Source organism: Dicentrarchus labrax, unplaced genomic scaffold (genome assembly GCF_905237075.1).
Source record: "Dicentrarchus labrax unplaced genomic scaffold, dlabrax2021, whole genome shotgun sequence".
NCBI classification, from domain to species: Eukaryota; Metazoa; Chordata; class Actinopteri; family Moronidae; genus Dicentrarchus; species Dicentrarchus labrax.
In genome coordinates, this window is record NW_026136718.1 from 18,843,604 (window position 1) to 18,863,085 (window position 19,482).

The 19,482-nt window shown below is 39.4% G+C and overlaps 1 protein-coding gene across 2 annotated transcripts; it reads left to right on the top strand.

Annotated features, from left to right (window-relative positions):
* The first annotated feature begins 4,227 nt into the window (after nucleotides 1-4,227).
* erich3 (glutamate-rich 3) lies at nucleotides 4,228-19,449 on the top strand. Of its 2 annotated transcripts, none has more exons than XM_051378018.1 (14): nucleotides 4,228-4,422; nucleotides 6,237-6,330; nucleotides 6,937-7,062; nucleotides 7,157-7,228; nucleotides 7,450-7,578; nucleotides 10,057-10,215; nucleotides 10,532-10,741; nucleotides 11,245-11,425; nucleotides 11,707-11,893; nucleotides 12,501-12,733; nucleotides 12,820-12,969; nucleotides 13,317-13,679; nucleotides 14,867-15,001; nucleotides 15,093-19,449. In XM_051378018.1, exons 1-14 carry the CDS (start codon nucleotides 4,403-4,405, stop codon nucleotides 18,566-18,568), a joined length of 5,535 nt encoding a protein of 1,844 aa, XP_051233978.1. In that variant the 5' UTR covers nucleotides 4,228-4,402; the 3' UTR covers nucleotides 18,569-19,449. The 2 variants fall into 2 exon arrangements, with proteins under 2 accessions (XP_051233978.1, XP_051233979.1); XM_051378019.1 differs by having other exon boundaries at nucleotides 13,335-13,679.
* Nucleotides 19,450-19,482: the final 33 nt, after the last annotated feature.

A 19,482-nucleotide genomic window follows, 5' to 3' on the forward strand; every position in this document is an offset into this window, starting at 1 on the left:
TTATGGTCACATTTCTGACTAAGTGATTGGCTTAAGTTCAATGAAAAAAGACAAAACAATTTATTTCTAATGCCACCTTTGGATATCTTTATTCAATGCATTTCTAATGTGACACAGGAATGTAATGTTTTTGAGTTCAAATATCTTCATTTGGGCAGTTTTCCAAGCAAATATTGATATGATATATGTATCTGACCCTGCAGCACACACTGTTACATCAACCTGCTCTCACCCTGCTCTTGTTTCATTAATACTTACAGTATTACATTACATTATCAGTAGTAGTAGTAATTGTATATTTCTCCATTTTGTTTTTTTCACTGTAAAAACTTTGCTTATTTTACTTTATAGGTATAATAGAACCAACCCTGACAGTTATTTAGCTCATCTCTAAAGACTTCCATTTTGTAAATTAGTAATTGAAAAGATCTTTATAGTTTTCTCAGCATGAATACAGTCAGATATCTTATAGGTAAAACCTTTGTGGCTACACACACACATGCACATTGATTCACAGCTACACATCTCTCAATTTTTTATCTCTCAGTCTTTTAGTTTTTTCCTTCTGGGTTGTGCAGCCTGGTTGGCTCAAATGTCCGCAGGTGTGTGTTGGCGTCCTGGTGTGAAACAAGAGGGATAGAGAGCAATGCAGAGATGCTGGTAGGCTGTTCTGAGTATCTCGCAACCATCATGCAAAGCTCAGCCAGCCACAAGAGAACAAAGAAATGGGGTAAAAAGAACATTTCAGTTTATTATAATTAATGATATTAAGCTCTCTTACTTGATATATTTCTACTTGTATATTTGTGGGATTTTTTTCGCATTTTCCATATATGCCTCCAGAACAGTGGTTCTCAACCTTTGGCATCAAGGACCCCCAGATTGAAACACATCAGTCTCAGGGATCCCAGTCTGATAAGATTTAGTTATTCCATGACTGTTTATACTGTTGACCTATGAACAGTCATTCCTATACATTCCCTCATTGGGCTGACTTCTAGTAAATGAAATAATAGTGAAATTAAAATCTTTTGGGGCCCTCTGGAAACTCCTGAAGGACCATGGGGGTCCCTGGACCTCTGGTTGAGAACCGCTGCTTTAGAAGATGTTTGTAACTTTGAAGCAGGATAGCATTAACAAATGGTAAAAAAAAAAAAAAAAGTCAGCTGTATTGCTTAATCACATAGTTTGATGAAACATGAATCCAAATCATTGTTAAAAGTTCAAGAAAGTTTCAAGACTTTTTTTCTTGGAGGCACTGCCGCAGAGACTTCAGATTACCGTTTATGTCTCTGTATGTTGGTTGAAGTAGTTCAGTGTAATTCTGTTGTGTTTCTACCCTCTAGTCTTTCTGCAAGAAAAACCTCAACCTTGTGTGTTTTATATCAGAGAATGTCTACAGATGCAAATAGTTATGAGTCCACAAAGGATACATTCCTGCAATACCTCCACATGTCAGCGGCTAAACTGACCATCATGTATGCATACACGTTACTATACACAGTACTATAATATACCTTGCTGGATTTTGATCCACTGCGTAATTTGTATACACTGCATTAATTCTGCATAATCACCAATATTGTCCACTTTATAGCCTCCATATCTCACTTTCTTTAATAAAAAACTGATAAAAAAAAAAAAACCTTTCTTTCTCTTGGGTTTGTAGGAGGAGGGCTGGTTAGAGTATTTGAGGTCCAACTTTTGCATGATTTGAAATGTCAAATTACTGTCTCCGAAATGTCCAAATAATGAATGTTTGCACACACAAATTTGAACCAACTGACAAATTTCTTTGTGGCAGGACAGTTTGTTTAGACCCGGGGTTCAACCAGACCTTGAATCACTACCAGCTAAAGAGAGGCTGTTCTCCAAGTGCCAAGTTTAACTTCTGACTCTGCAGTAAGTTTCACTTTATATGTACTGTACGTTATATTACATGTTCCTTTGAAAATGATCAGCAGTTTCACAGTTGTGTATCTGCGTCTCCTGTTGCATATTTGAACAGGAAAGTTGTCCATCAACAGACAAAACAATCTTCTCCTCTTCCGTCTCAATGTATTCATCAGTGATCCTCAAGTGGCAAGATTCCAGATTGCATCTTGAGACAGAAACATGGCTCCTCCTACTGGTCAACTCTGGTACTGACAAAACACTTGAAAATGAGCTGCACTGTTCATGATGTGTGATACCTATACACAACAACAAGACGAGGAGACATTGGAAGATACAGAGCTGCAAGCAAAGCCACCAGTTCGATATCATAAATATAAAAAGATTTGACCAAATATACCATCATAATTATCTGTTGTATGGACTCAGTGTAGCAACAGGTAGCTTGTTTATTGTCCATAAAATCTGAAAATGCTTCTGTGTCCTGACAAAAATAATTTCCCACATTTCCACAAGAGGGCCACAGAGGACCTGCAGCTGGAGCTCATCCTGGTAAACTGTGAATACACTCTGAGGTGAAAACTGTGGGTTTCTGCCACTGACTCAGTGATGTCCTCATTGAGATTCACATATTTTATAACCTTTAAAATCAGGCTAAAACAGTGATTGGATGTGATTCAGTGAGAGCAAACAAATACTGTATATTTATTTTATTTAAACTTTATTGTTTTGTAGTAGATTAATTGTTTGAAGATCCTACAGTTTTATGGATATTATACGGTGACAACATACTATATGAGTACTCCCACACAGCTAGTTTACCACACACACACACACACACACACACACACACACACACACACACACACACACACACACACACACACACTAACAATTGCATCAATCAGCAGTACTGTGCCAGTTACTTTCCATTACAAATCTCTCGGGATAGTAATCACTATTCCGCCTGCTTTCATTTTGCTGTTAACTATTGTTGTTCACGGTTTCTAAGACGCTGACCAATAACTATAGTAAAATATATTATATAATATATTACACCAATAAAATCCACTTTAATCCTCAGTGGGGAAATTATTTATTCACTCAATGTTTTTACATACACGTAGGCCCAAAATACAAACACACTGGGTTTATAGACATGCAAATGCGGAGAGATGGTGGGGTGAGCAGTTAGGGATTCAAGGCCTTGCTCAAGGGCACCTTGGCAGTGCCCAGGAGGTGCATCTCTCCAGCTACCAGACTGAGCTACTGTTGCTGCAAATGTATGGTTATGTATGATACATTTGATGACATTTTATTAGACTAAACAGTGAAAAGTCATAAAAGCCTGTTATAGAAAGTGGATTTTCGAAGCACCTCTGGATTAAATTGTAGCCAGTGGTAGAAAGTAACTAAGTACATTTACTTAGGGGAAATACTTGAGTACAGTTTTGAAGTAAATCAACTTTGGCAGAATATTTCCAGCTTTAGTACTTTTCAGATTATACTTTTCATTCCCTTCCTGTCCATCAGAAAATCTAAATCACCAAATTTGGAGATACGTGGTTTTCACTGAACTGAAGAATTAAGTGTTCCTTTAATGGGTTATATATTAGATATTATAGAATATGATGCATTGCTGTGGATTCAACTATCCAACAGTATATAAAGAAGTATAAGTTACTTTAACCTTAAACAACTACAGCAATTCAATGCAACATATAACAGTAAAACACTGACAGGGACCAGTTTACTGCATCAGGAGCAGGGTTGGGAGGGTTACTTTGAAAATGCAATATGATACAATTAATGTCAATAAAAATTGTCAGTAACGTAACTTGATTACTTTACTTTTGGATTTCCTCAACACTAATTATGCAAATAAAAACAAGAGAAAAGAATTGTCGATCAGAAGTATTGATGCATGTGGATTCAGTAAGACAACAGAACAATTAAACCTTTTGAAAAGAAAATGGAAATTAAAAAATAAAAACTGATTTTATATTTATAATACCACTAAATAATCTAAATTTTTGGGTTACTAAACTGTGATCTAAAAACTTGTTTTTTTCCTGCAACTGTAATGGATTGCAAGTAATGGATTACATCTTATTTCGTTACTCCCAAACACCTTTCTGAGAATACTTCTACATACTTCCATGCTCTGTACTTACAGTGGATTATTTCCACAGTGGGGCTTTTGCTACTTTTACTTAAGGATCTGAACAGCTCTCCCTCCACTGCTCAGATGTTGGTGGGACTCTCTGTAAGTGGAAACCAGCCTCATTGGCAGCATCGTCACGTGATCTCCCATGGCAACCGGCGAGTGTCATCAGTTCCGCTCTGAGAGAAGTGCAGCCTCAGTCCGACTCAACTGAATGTACTGCTGCACTTTATAACAACATTTGACTCTGCATTGGCCTGGACGTCTTCCAGAGAAGTCCACGACCTTTCTTACCTCAAATATTTTTTTTGGGGGGAGGTTTGAAGAGGGGGTGAGCTGAAAACCATGAGTCACCTCAGCCCAGGGTAGGTGCAATTACATGTTTTATATTCAAGAGTGGAGGGAGCTGAGATCCAGCTTTCAGTTTTACTGTGCTATTGTCTGAATGATATTTTTCAGCTGGTTTGTACATGTATGTCAAAGTCATGTGTTTCGTTTTCTTGTTTTTCGAATATCTTGAAAACAATGAAATTAACTACAATACAAATATATTATTGGTGTAAAATGTCTAGCAATATAATCATTTCAAAGGCAGAATTAACTGCTTGCCCTAATGTTAATACTACTGTTAGGCTAGTCTAGGCTAGGCCCATATGAGTAATTTAAAAAAAGACTTTACATACAGCAGTTTCATTAATGCTACTTTTAGGCTACAGCACTGTAAAACTTTAGAAACATAAGTTTGTGTTTCACTGTGAACAACAAATGACATTACACAAGATGTAAAAACAGAAGAATAAACAGCAGAAACAAAGACAGAGGGATGAAAAGTGTTGCTGAAGAGGTTTTTCTTTACATAAAAAAATCAACACCACAATGCAAATGTACTCTGTTGCCAGTAGTGGAATGTAGATAAATACATTGGACTTTTTTATTCCAGTTAAATGCTCCTTCATACTTTATACTCCACTGTGTTAATCTGACAGCTATAGTTCATTTATAGATTAAAATTTTACATTCAGAGCAGTTCATTAAATGAGGTATTGTTCTGGATTTCACTATTAAACAGTATGAAGTTGTTAAAGCTTTTATTTGTATAGTGCCATCTCATAACAAACGTTATCTCAGGACACTTTTTAAAGAGAGTAGGTCTAGTACTCCTTATACAATTATTTACAGAGCCAAAACAGTTCCTACAACTTACACATTAAAAGATAAATATTAATGATCCAGTAATATAATAATATAACACTGTGGTCATTCTGCATAATTAGTACTTATACTTATTATACTTTAAATACATTTTGTTTCTAATATTTATATTCTTGTATTTTTTCTAAATAAAGGGCTTTATTTGTAAACTTTAGAAACCCTGTTAGCTTATTGAGACAATATATTATTCTAGAAGTACTATGTACAGCAGTATAGCCACCACTGACAGGCATAATGAACTACTTTTAATGGACTCCAAACATGGGCCAATGCCAGTGTTTGGCTAGTGTACGATGAGGCCCACTAACAGACAACAACAGAGGCAGAAACAAACATACCTCTAGGAGCCATACATGCTCTCCTTTTTGTCTTTACTGCTTTCACACATTAGCACGATATATAAAGAATTTCTGTGCCACGTGCCTCCTCAAAGTATCACTGTTCAGAGAAACTCATGTATGATAAATGATGAGTGATAGTTAAACCACCATGTTGTGGTTCAATGAGAAATCTGCAGCCAAAGCTGAAGAGCACCAGAGACAAACGAGCCATGTGCACAAAGAGGAGGCAGACAGGGTTAAGTGTGCCATCCCCTCTAATTCCTGCGCGTAATCAGACACCGGTAACAGACTCTATAGTTGTAAGATCCTGTTGTCTCAAACACAAATGCTGGAGGAAATCAAATCTGTGTTGGAAAAACACTTTCAGACGAGCCTGGCTGTGGACGACCTGATGTCTCGTTAATGAGGACAACAAACAAACATGGTGTTGTGCCCCACTAAACCATTTGATTGAGATTCTGGTTTTCTGTGACTGTAATCAAGAACTCTCGAGTTACTCTTGTGTAAGACAAAATCGAATGTCTGGGTGTTCTTCATTAAATGAGGCCTTTTTTTCTAGAAAAGAAACATTTCTGGGATGAATTAATTTAGTCTTGTTTGTGTTTTTATTGGTGTTGTTTCTGTAGACTTATTTCAGCCTACAACAGTCTCACAGACAAACACCTCGCTGGATACTTCAGCAACACTCGAATCAGGAGACATCTGCAGAGAGCAGGACTGGTACGTCAACAGGCTGATGATGATGATGATGATGATGATGATGATGATGATACAGTGAAAACTGGCTAAAACTTCTGATAGCTGCTAATTAAAGATCCACACTATGGATAGTTTTTCGATCTATTGAAATAACGATACCTTCACAGTCGACAGTCATTATGTCTGCTGGTAAATGGGTCTGTTAACATTTATGAAAAAAAATCTTTTAGTAGATATTGACATTGAGGTGAAACATAAAAGCTTCAAGGAAACTTACTGTATCTGGTAGGTTTAGAAATAAAAATCTTAAGTTCTGAAATGTTCAGTGTGTAACATTGAGGAGGATTTATTGGCATGGTGGAATATAATATTCATAGGTATGTTTTCATTAGTGTATTATCACCTGAATATAGGAATCCTGTTTTTGTTACATTACAATGAGCTGTTTTTATGTACAGAGCGGAGTTCAGTTAGCTGCAATCTACAACTTCACCACTAGATGCCACTAAATCCTACACACTGGTCCTTTAAGTCAAAAACTCATCTTATCGTTACTCATTTTTTTGTGACCCCAGTTTGAAAAAAACCCATGTACTAGATTAAACCCTGCTCACGCTATTGTTGCAGATCACCAGGAGTGGGCGTATTGTTCCAGACAAGGAGTACAGACACAAGCTGATCCAGAGAGCCCACCAGAGACACATTCGAGAATGCCTGGCACAGGCCATTTTCCACAAGGTGCTGGAGATGGAGGTAGGAGGAACACAGTCGAAAACACTGTCAGCTAATCTGTGCTTCTCCTTGCATAATAAAGGATGCTAATTTGCTTTGTGCCCACCCCATACAGCGTGTCCATCAAATAGAGATCAAAAGGAGACTGGAGGAGTTTGCAAGAAGGGAAAGAGTGCATAAGATCAAGGTACATCATTTACATTTAAACACTACTTTGCTTTTGTAATGACTCATGATCCATTTTTATAAACTCATTCTCAGTGTGCAATTTTTATTTTCCATTATTAGCATTTACCATTGTTTATAAGTAATTTTATGCAAATGTCTCTCACTTTGGAACAAAACTCTTCACTTAAAGCTACACAAAAAAAAATAGCAACAATATTGATTAATGGTCTTGTTTGGAAGGTGGAGCGCTCTAAAAGGTATGAAGAAGACATTATCCGCATCCTGTCTCCACGGCCACCTACGGGTGCCAGGGGCATCAGAAAGCAGCACTCTGGGCCGGAGGGGGAGCACTCTGAATCCTCTGAGTCTGTGAGTCAAATCCTAGATTGAGTGGCTATAATATCACATTTATTAGGTTGCCACCTGTGAGTGATAAAGGAGATCCTTCGGCCAATCAGGAACGCCACAGCTCCCAAGTTTTTAATCAAGTGCTTTTGGAATTTGACTTTTTATTATAGCACCTTCATCATGCAAAGAAGGTTTTCTTAAATGCCTTGACCTTTAGTAAAAGAACCTTTATCAGGCCAATCAGTTTAAGATGAATACGTCAATCCTGTGTTTAAAAATAAAAAAAAGATAAAAACATAAGGTTTTACTTGAATTGTAATGCCCTCATCAGTAAGAATTTTTATTGCCTGAAAAACACAGTCAACATGCATCACCCCCCCTTTGGTTAAAGGTTCTATAGTAACTTTCAGAAAACTGCTGTTAATAGTAGTAAGTAAGTAAATTGTCTATAAGACCAATAGCCAAGCGCCAGGAACAAAAACACTGAATTTGTCAAAACAGAAGGCTAGTAAGTATGTGTGATTGTTAAAAATACATATTACAGACAGAATTGTTCCCTAAAAAAGTATCCAAAACAGGAACAACTCAGAATTAATCCAAATCACTCATTTTACAAACTCCTTGCAGTTACTGAGTTCACTGTTTGGGTTAATTGTACAGTTTTGAATACAATATGGAATATCCATTCAAATGTGTCACTTAAACGGGGGTCGTCAGTTTACTAAATGATAGAAAAGGGATCCGTTTGAAAAAAGGTTGGGAACCACTGCTGTATCCTGGGCATGAGCCAGAAGAGACATACATGAGACTGAACGTTAAGATAAACACTAAAAATAAATTACAGTCATATTTAGAATAATGTTACTATCTGTAATGTTAATATATTTGATATTTGGACTCCATGATACTTAACTAAGTTGCCATTTGCAAATCACCCTATAAGCCAACTCCACAAATCAATCAATGCCAGACCCACACCGCACAGCCAAACCACAGCCAGCCGGCCAACTCCAGCTTAGCTTATAGGCTCCAGTTACCTGGTTGGATGCAGCTGCCTTGCATCGCTCATTAGTTACACATCTTTGTTTTGTACCGTTTATTGTTGGCTAATATCAACATTGTTTTGTCATAATACATAAGTTAGTAACATTATCAGGGATCATGTTAGCTGGTGAAGTCATTTTGCAAAGCTAACATTAGCCAACTAACATATCCACTTGAACAGTATTTTGGTAGTGATAACGTTAGCGAGCAAGCAAGGTTAGTTAGTCGAAAAAAAGTTGAGAAACCATTTCATACAAAGTCCACAGGCTGTTGTAGGTAACCAGGGAAGTCAGGGAAGGTTACGTACCTGTTCACAAATTGGCAATAAAAAATTAGTAATGTATAAAAATAATATGTAAAATGGTTCAGCTGATGTGTGAGATATTGGATTTAAAATGTTGATGTTTAATTAAAGTAATAGTTATATAAATATTGGGAAATAGGCATATTCACTTTCTTGATGAAAATTAGATGATTAAACTGAGACATCATGGACAGACAGACAGTTTGATCTGCAGCCAAACACCCACAATTTTAATTTCAATGGACAAAAAGATAAAGATCAGTTTTAATCCCTCAAACTCAGTCACAGCCCGGTGGTGTCTAAAACATCCTGTCAGGTGAGGAATGTTTGTAATGAAAATCATTATCTGTGCATGTTGACACTTAAGTTTGAAGAGCTGTCTCGGCTGCTGTCTTTGCTCTGTGTGCAAACAAGAGAGTTTTAAGTGAAGTCGTGTGTGATCTTTTAAATATAAAAAGTCACGGGCCTTGATGCCAGAATAAATAGAGCTGGTAATCCCAGCCTTGATCTCTGTGTTTATCCTGTGAAATCTCTCTCGTCTAAAGTCTACAAACATCTTACACTTCAGCGGGCAGAGGCTTGTTTGAAATACATCAACAGTGATATGTTGGGAAAAATGTCAAGGCACTTCTTGGATTACTAATGTTAATATTTGCAGATGCTAATAGTGTTATTTATCATGTACTAAAGCAAAAAGAGCTTTCTGCATTATGATATAAATGAGAAATAGAACAAGCTACAATTAATTGAAACACTGTGTGTATGTTGACTGTGTGCCTCAAACACCTTTTTACATTCTCTGTAGCAAGAATAATGAAATAAAGAAAAATATAAATAGCATATAGCAAGTAGATTGCATTTAACAGAACCCAACCTAAAATAAAAAAAAAACATATTAAATCACGTTACAACATGTGGTCCAAAGAAACACTTTATTATTCTGAATTATTTATGAAAATAACATATGTTCTGTATTAATTCATTTCAGTTCAGTTTCATTTGTATAGCACTACTACTTCTCAAATAGAGCAGGTCTAGACTGTACTCTATAAAATTAACATACACTTTACTTTATTGGTTTCTATAGCGATTCATATACAGTGTTTGTAGTGAGCAGATTGCCAACTGTATGTGTGTTATGTCCGCTGCAGCCGGGCTCGTCGCGACCCAACACGGCTCCAGGGAAGATGCAGAGGCCGGTGCGTCTGAAGCCGATCCACAGTAACAACACCACGGCTTCGCTCAGACGCAGCTCCCCTTACAGACTCCTCGAGTCCTCCAATGACAACGACCAGCACTTCAACTGCACTGTGAGGCCATGACACACTCATTCATTTATTCTCCCATTCATGTATAGAGGGTGGTGAAGGACAGTTTTTCTATACAGACAAAATCCTTTTTATTTTTGATTAAGCACTGGAGTGAGATCAAGATTATGTAAATCAGTGTTTCCACCGTACTTCTAGAAACTGTTTTCACAGTGTTGAATATTCACTCTGTAGCTCTATGCAGTAAATGGACGACAATAAACTTTCATCTGCACTGAAACTGTTTTTACAAGCACAGACATTGTCACACACACTGACTTTTTTTCCCACAACCTCACTTCGTTAACTTCTCTCCCAGATGGACAAGGAGTCCCGGAGACGTTTGACCGCAGTGGAGGCCTCCCGTGGCATCTCACCCTACTGCCTCCCAGTTATCAACAACTTTGTCACCCCAGTACCTCCAGCCACGAAGAGGAAAGAGAGGGGGGTAAAGGCCACTCCCAGCGGCACGCTCAGAGGCCGCAGACTGCGTCCCACCACTGCCTCCAGTGGAGCTGACGTCAATGAGGTCTTTATCTGTCTTTCTGTTTTTCCCTGGCAACGAAACTTTCCACAACAAACTTATAAACTGCAGTCTCTGTGGATTAATTAGGAACAACACTTAAAACTTAAAGGGAAATGCATTGATTTTTGCACAACTTTGCAAGGCTGAGGTTAAATTATGTCTTTCTGTGTGTCTTTTATGAATTTGTATGTTTAAAAAAATTCCAAAATGCAAAAACAGAACAGCATCACATTTTTTATTACTTCATGTGTAGTCCCAAATTATTGTCAGCTGAGTCCGATTTAACTGGTCATGCTGTATTAATCAGGACAATATCAGAGGTGAGACGACATGAAAAAGTAAATATAATTCAATATGTTATTTCCATTATATATCATTATAGAGTAAATGTCATCCAGACCCACATAACACTCATCTGTGTAGTAGGCAGGTCATATTACATGTGGCATTAGGAAGTTAAAATAATTGGATTAAATTATCAAATTTGACTTGACGTTTCTATCCAGGACCCCCCTATGCTGAGGAGCTCTGTGCACCAGAGCCGAGTGTGTGTGAACATGATGTACTTTGGCAAAACGGTGCATCTCTCTCATGACCTGACCGACATGAGGGATGAGGTCAAAGTGTTTCAGCAGCACTGCGGAGGAGAGAACCTGTGTGTTTACAAGGGCTTGCTCCGCGAGGGAGGTCAGTGTGAGGATCTGTGGCTTGTTTGTTAGATATTGTTTGTGTACACAAATAAGAGCAAACCCAGGGTGGGAGGTCATTTAGATAATGTAAGTGTGTGCAACAACCTTTGAGCAAACAAACCAACTCTGATCAGGGGTCACCCAGTTCATAGAATACCTTTAAATGGTTATTTCAGTATAATTTAGTTGTGTATCATGCAATGCCAGGGTTACAGATTTTATGTTCTTGATCTTGAAAATGTTCTTCTTTCACATCTACATCCTCAATCTTTCCTTTAGAGACTTTCCAGTTCATTTCAAGGCGACACCGAGGTTTCCCCTTCAGCCTTACCTTCTTCCTGAACGGGCTGCAGGTGGAGCGGCTGAGCTCCTGCTGCGAGTTCAAACACAGGAAGGGCTCCAGACTCGGTGGCAGGCACGGACACTTCGGCTTCTCCAGCGTAGAAGGGGCCTCTCCCTGCTACAAGTAAGGTCTCCTTTTAAAGGCACACTGCGTCTTTAAAAGGGGAACTTTAAAGGGTTCATGTCTTGGGGAGTACTAACACACACGTAAAAAAATGTTGCAGACAGCCTTTTATGGCTCCCGAAGCTGACATTAACATAACACACTTGAATGTCTGACTTAGATGTCAGCAGTCACGTTGCATTGTGGGTAAAGGAGAGTAGTAGGCAGGTTTGGTTTCTAATATAACACAACTGTGTCAATAAAAGACAGAAACATAGGTTCACTACTTTACTGTTTTGGGTCACTCTCACCACTCACCCTTTTGCCTGCAGCTGGTTTCAGCTAAAAACTCTATAAACTGACTGTGTTGAGTGGCTAATGAACACAGTGGAGCATTTAGCAGCTGAACAGCCAGATATTTCACTCAGAAATTGGTGCATTTAAAAAACAGTGCTAACAGGAGAGTATGCATTGGACTTGCATTCATCAGGTGGCCAGAATCAAGAATATTAATGTTGCTCTTTGTTTCTGTAATTAGAGTGGTATCCATTTTCTCATCTAACTCTTGACAAGAAAGAAACCGTATTTCACAGAATATCAACCTATTCCTCCGTGCTCATTTTTTCAGGTGCATCATAGCAATGGGATTGGACAAAAAGCCCACTCCTCCACCAAAGAGGGTCAAAGAGGATGGAGTAAGAGAGGAGTCAGTCATCAGCCCAAAGGATGCTCCAGAGATGGAGAGAGAGAGGACTCGAGAGAACGCTGCATCCCATTCAGAGTGTGAGACCAGCCAACCACAGGACATGGAGACTCAAGTCAAAGAAGAAACCGCAGCCGAGGAGGACAAAGTCAAAGACGGTAGGTATAAAGACTAAGAAATAAATATCACAGATCTCTTTCATACAGTATTTGTCAATTCATTTTCTGTACATCTTCCTCCTCAGAATATGAAGAAGACTTTGAAGCAGATGATGAGGGGCCTGCAGAAGATGTCGAGGCAAAAGAAAAAAAATCCCCATCCCCGTCCGGTGAAACTGAAAAGCAGGTTGAAGAGAAAGACGCCTCGGAGACTGAAGACGACGAGAAGGAGGACGGTGGGTGAAATGTCTCATTTGAACATCTTTAAAACACTGCATGGGAAGAAAAATACAGAGAGTAAAAAGCAACATTTATTCATTTGACACCTGCTGTTAACACAAAAACATAATCACTCAGTATCTTTTCCAGGGATTTCAAACCCTCATTTCTGCTTATACATGGAGCCTTGATTTCAATGACTTTATATACCTAAATAACAATGTGTCAGCTAAACCAGCAAACCATCTTTTGAAAAGTTTAATGATGTAAATAAATAAATAAATAAAACAAAAATTGAATTGGAAGTTTGGAGAGGGATTTTCTGTGTTGAAGAATTTAATTCTTCATCTTTCTTGCACTGAAGACATAAAGTCTCGTTCAGGCTCCAGCTCCTCAGGCAGTGACCGGGAGGAGAGTGACGCTGAAGCAACCAAAGACTCCAGAGAGGATGAGAAAGCAGAACAAGCTCAAGAGGTCCATCGAGAGGACACTGCTGTTCCACCAGACGAAAAAGACAAACCAAATCCAGAAGAAGCCGCAGCCACTGAGTCCACTGGGCCTAAAGACTCGGACATACCGAACAGTGCAGGGGACAGCATAGAGATAGACATCTCTGATACCAGTGTCCCCTCAGGGAACGAGAATAAACAGAGTGACGACACTTCGGGAGACAAAGAGGTTGAGAAAACGGTAGATGAGAGCAAAGAGGGGGAGGAACAGGAGAGGGGTGAGTATAAACCTACAAATACAGCCCTGGAGCTTTCACCTGAGTGAGAAAATGGATCCATCTTGTATGGAGGTTTTTCCACTATTATCACAAACAGTGCTGTAGTCAGTGCCAAGAGACAACAGACAAATAATTATCACAGTACTGTCAGTACTGTGTTGTCAGTTTGTGATATTACTTTAAACGTTAAACAACTGAGTAGTGGAAAAATTACTTGTGTGCTATTACTTTTTTTTTCATTATTTTCTTTCGTTTCTTTTGTTTTCGTTGTGTTTGATGATTTTCTGTCTGTCAAAGTTCAGTTTATTCAAAATGAGTATCAAGACTTATTAATAAGAAATTCTCACCTATAAGAGTATTTCGATTGGATTTTTATCACTCATTCAATGTGTGTAGCCATTTCAACTTTAGGTTCTTCGCACTATGTAGTTCTGGTTAAAGCAAAAAAGAATGTGTATCAAAACATGTGAAATGAATAAACATTTCAAAATATAGCTCAGAAAACAAAAGGAAAAGCCTGTGGGGGGTTAGGGGAGTGGGGGTGAAAATGCAATCAGAAGAAAAGGAGGAAGTGCACGTCCCAGTATTTCAAAAAACACAAAATATGCAGCTGTGAAGAGCTACTGCATATTCAAGTACAGAGTGCACAACTCACACGTGTTTAGAAAATGTATTATTAATGAAAGCAGAATTGTAAACAGACTTCCTCAGCCACAGTTATTCCCACATTCCCACTGTGCTCCTGGGATCCTGAAATGTCTTCGCACAAAACACCTCGGCGCCAAAGTTTAGTAATTTTCTTTCTTCCTTTTAATTTTGTATCATCTAGAGTTTAAAATTTACATACAGTAGGTTTAGGCAGTCTGTATTGTGTTTCCATTTTGGTTGTGTACTGAACGATGCTTGTTTATGTGTTGTTGTTGTTGTTTTATTCTGTGCATGTTAATTATCTTTTTGCATGTTGTGTTGCTGTTGTTGTTTGCACCTGGAAAGATTAAAGACAGTTTTTTGTTCTGTTTATGGCTGTATGTTTCTTCATTGGCTCAGTTATCTCATTTCATTTGCATTGTTCAAATACTACCTCATTCCTTTTTACACTCTGACATCGTACATCTCTAATAGAAGTTCATCACATGCTTGCTTAACTTATATTGCTGTGTGTGTCCTGTCTCTTTTTGTTCCCCAAGCCAAATCTGTGCAGGATAAGCTAGCAGAAGCCATACTGCAGGAGTCCCAGTGCAGCTCTGAGCCCGAACTGAGCGACACCAGCACTGAGGAGGAGGAGGAGTCAACAGATAAAAGCCCTGAACAGGACAACAAAGGTACCAGACTCATTTTCATTCGAATCAGCATGAGACAACTTGTAAACTAAAATACATATTTTCTTCAATAATCTCGAAATTATATTTGCAGATGCTGTCCAACAGACCCAAGCTGAAGAAATTAAATGTGAGGAAGGGGTCGTTGGGGAAGCTGAAGTGGTACACGATCAGGAAGAGATGTCTGAACCAAAAGGACAAGAGGACGAAACTGAACAAGAGCCCCACGAGAGCAGTGATGGTACTAAAGATGAGGAGGTTAAAATAAACGAAGAAGATGAAAAGGCTGCATCAGAAGAGGACAGAAATACAGCTGAGAATGATAAATCAGAGGACACAGGAGATACAGCTCTGCATCCTGTATCTGAAGAGGAAATGGCTGAGGATGACAAGACTTCAGAGCCTCAAGAAGATGCAACAGCTAAATCCACTGATGCTGCAGAGAAAGACGAGGAAAGCGAGGAAAACACTGCAGTGGAGGCTGACACACAGCCCAGCGAGATGGGGCAAGGGGCAAAAAGCACCGAGGAGAATGAGTCATCAGTATCAGAGTCGAATAAAAAGACTGATGTGACAGCAGTGCCCGATAATGCAGAGGCGGAGGCGATGACAGCGAGCGAGACAATGGAGTTGAAAGCAGAGCCCTCTGAGGAGCGAGAGGCCCTCAACTGTGAAGAGGCACCTGTACCCGACACAGAGAAGAGGCAGCTAGGAGACAGCGAAGGCAGAGAATCAGAAACAGAAGTCACAGCAGAGAATGCAAGCAGCTCGCTGGAGGGGAGCAGAGGCACCGCAATTGAGAAAACAGCAGAAACAAGCGAGGGCAATTCAAAAGATGAGAACGATAAAGGTATTAAAGGAGAGCAAAGAGAGGAAGTGTCAGCAGTAGAGGCTAGTGAGGATGACAATCAACAAGAAAGGTGTGATATGGAAGAAGAGCAGACAGAAAGATCTGTGGAAATAAATGATAAATTAGAGGAGAAACCTGAAGAGGAAGCTAAGGAGGAAGAAAAGCCAACCAATACAGATGAGATAACAGAAGGTGACAATAGTGAGGAAAGCAAAGTGGATGATAAGGATAAAACAGAGGAAGCAGAGAATAACGAGAGTAAGACAGAAGAAGGTATAGAAAACAAGGAAAACATTACAGAGCAGACTCAAACAGAGTCAAACACTGAAGGAAAATCGAATGAAGAGGAAGCTGAGAAAACTCACAGCGAGGATGATAAAGTTGCAAATGAAGAGAAGGCAGACAAATCAGAAAAGACAGAGAAAGATGAAGACAGTGAGTGTGTCAAGAATGAAAATGACGAGGGAGAATCTGAAGAAAAGGGAGCCACAACTGATAAAACTAATGAAGGTGAAAAGATAAGTGAGACAAACACAGTTGCTGATGAAGAAAAGGACCCTGACGCTGAAAATGAAGAGAAGGATCAGAACCAGAATAAAGCTGAGCAAAGTGAAGTTGTAACGAATAAAGATGACGGAGAAACTGAAGAGAAAAAAGTTACAGAGGGACAAGAAACATCTGAGACTGCAGAAGAACCTGAGAAAAGTGCAGATGCAGCCTTGGATAAAGACAATGTGACAATATCCGAGGAAAATATTGTTGAGTCAGAAGATGTCGGTGACAGTGAAGCAGCAAATGTAGCACACGAGAATAAAACGACTGAAGAGGCACTGAACAACGCGATGGAGCCTGAAGATGTGAAGAAAGAAACTGAAAGGTTTGAAGGATGTGGAGAAATTGATGCTGAAAATGGAGAGATTTCTACTGGAGCAGAGACCAAAACTCATGAGGATGAGGGAGAGGCTCAAACCGAGGGCGAAACTGATGTAAAAACAGCAGACGAGATAAAAACTGAGGAACCTACAGAAGATGAGAGCTCAGACATGAAAGAAGTAGGTGTGGAGTCTGGCGATGGTGCTGAAAAACAGGAAGACAGCGAGGCTGATCAGGTTCCTGACACCGATGTGGTAGAAAGTGAGGCTAAGGTAGCGGACAGAGGTGTGGAAAAGCAAGATGAATCCACTAAAAACTCAGAGCCAGAGACATCTGGTGCAGAAATAAAAGCGGAATCTAAATCAGATGACAGAAAGAACAGTGAGGAAACAAAACAAGATGAAAATGGGAACATATCTGACCCTGATCATGAAAACAGAGATCCAGATTTGATCAAAAAGAACGATAACGTACAGAGTAATGTCATCGTGGTGGTAGTTGCTTCTTCGGCTGATCAGGAGCAATCTGCGGCACCCATAGCTGTGGATTTAGTCCTTACAGCTCACGAGTTAGATGAATCCTCTGCACCGACTGACTCTAAAACAGACAAACATCCACACGCTGATGAAAACGCTGCTGACCTCTCTGCTGCCGATGGAGACAATGGAGACACAGAGGAGGCGAGCAAGGCCTCGGAGGAAGGAGCGAGCGTGCTGCTCAAACCACAAGCTCAATCAGCACAGCTTACAGAAAACAATGAGGCTGAAAACAAAGAGGAGAGTGTTGCTGTAGGCGAAGAAACCCCAGAGGCCTTAGCAAGAGAAGACCTGGTGACAAACTGGGTGAACATGCATCAAACATCAAAGTTTTTTGAGACATTTGTCGAACCTTTAGAGGACTTGAAGGAATCAGACTCTGAAGTATCCAACTCTAACAAAGAAGCTACACAATCAACAGAGCTGCCGAGATCAGCAAGTCCACTTAAGGAGGTGAAGATGTCTGAAAATGCAGAACAAGAGCACATGCTAAAAAATGCAAATGAGGACAAAATCAAAGAGGAAGCTGTAGAGTTAAACCCTGAGAGCAATCACTCTGAAGATGGCGAACAATGTGAGAAGGACCCTGCTGCAGACACACTGCAAGTTGAGGAGGAGACTGAGGTGAAAGACTTAAAACCAGAATCAGAGAGTGAACAAAATGATAAAGAGTCTGTCAAAGGGCAAGATATGAGGTTAGAAGAGCGCAAAGGAAGCAGGGGGTCTCTAGAAGAAGACAAGGTTCAAGAGGGTTTAATGCAGGATCACACTGAGCAAACTGATGTTTCCAAAACTGAAGTGGAAAGCATTGCAGGTACTCATCATTCAGTAACCAGTGGCAGACCTGAGAGCGTCCCTGAGAACCAGAATGAGGAGAAAGCTACTGGTAACGCTCCAGACTTGAATGAAAAACAAACAGCAGTTGAAGAGAACAAAGATCCTCTACCTTCATCCGAAACAGATAAGCATCGTGAGCGTTCACCGAGTCCAGCAGGCCTCTCTGAATCAAAGGCTAATGAACCGAAAGATGAAGGGGAAGCATGGGAAAAAAGTCGAGAAGTTACAGAAATTACTGATTTTACAGAGTCCAAGTCAGAAGATGGAACTCCGGAGGAGTCCCATTGTAAAGAGACTCAACCCAAACTGTCAGACAAGAGCGTCAGCGGAGACAGAACGGATGTGCAGAGGATCCAAGACATCCAACACACTCTCAGTAAAGACCGGTTGAGCACTTTCTCAGTGGATGAAACACTGTTTGGTCGAAGTTCATACCCTTTGCTGACTGCTGCAAGGACAGAGAGTGGACATTAGAGCTGCACATGAGTGGCCCTAGGGTACAGTGGTGATTAACTTGCTTTTTTTAGTTTTACAAGAAAACATATTTAAGAAGCGCAGAAGTGAATATAAAAAGCTACGTTCAAGAGAAAGCGCTTTAGCACGGCGATGAGACAATCAGATGGCTACAATATTTGTAGTGATCAGGAAATGTAATTTGATTTTAGTTTTGACAGAGGCCCTCAAGTGTCTTGTGGTTTCTGTGTTTACATTACAGTGACATCCAAGATAGTCTTCATCCTTCAGTCACCAAACAGAAAAAGCTGCATAATGAGTTTTGACTGCTGTATAAAATGTTTACAATAGACCATCTCTTCCTATTGTTGGTAACAAAGAGGCATAGTTTGTGTGGGGTATCAAGTACAGCTGCTATCACCTATTACGTGTAAACAGATACTCTTCCACTCACACTCACAAGTGAGTGAATAATTCATAGTTGTTGGACTCCCACAGCTTATTTAGCACACGTTACATTTCCACCGACTTTAGCAGTGATCAGAGATCTGTAATTGCACTGTATCTGCGTTAATGACAATTTTAGCAAGAGCCTCAACGTGATTATTTGTTTAGAGTAGACAGAAATACAGCAGGAATGCTAACCTAAGCTAACATGGAGAAATCCTTCATCATTTGGCTTCTAATTAGTTAAATAAACGTAGGCACAGATTTGTGTCATTATTGCTGCTAACACTACCTCTTATATAAAAAAATATACTTAATATTTATTTATATTGCTGGTTCACTTGATTTTAATGGCTGATGTGGGTTTGTGAGGCTTCATCTTTTAATTTGATATTTGTCAATGACTGAACCCTTGTGTGATTTGGCCACTTAAAAAATAAAAACAGTGATATGAATAGTGGCTTTCTGCTTTTCTCCCTCAAATGAAG

Excerpts from the sequence above, each read along its gene's own strand:
- erich3 (XM_051378018.1), top strand. The coding sequence starts at position 4,403 with ATGAGTCACCTCAGCCCAGG. Across the intron at positions 4,423-6,236 it reads ATGAGTCACCTCAGCCCAGG|ACTTATTTCAGCCTACAACA; the intron begins GTAGGTGCAATT and ends TTGTTTCTGTAG. Across the intron at positions 11,426-11,706 it reads GGGCTTGCTCCGCGAGGGAG|AGACTTTCCAGTTCATTTCA; the intron begins GTCAGTGTGAGG and ends TCTTTCCTTTAG.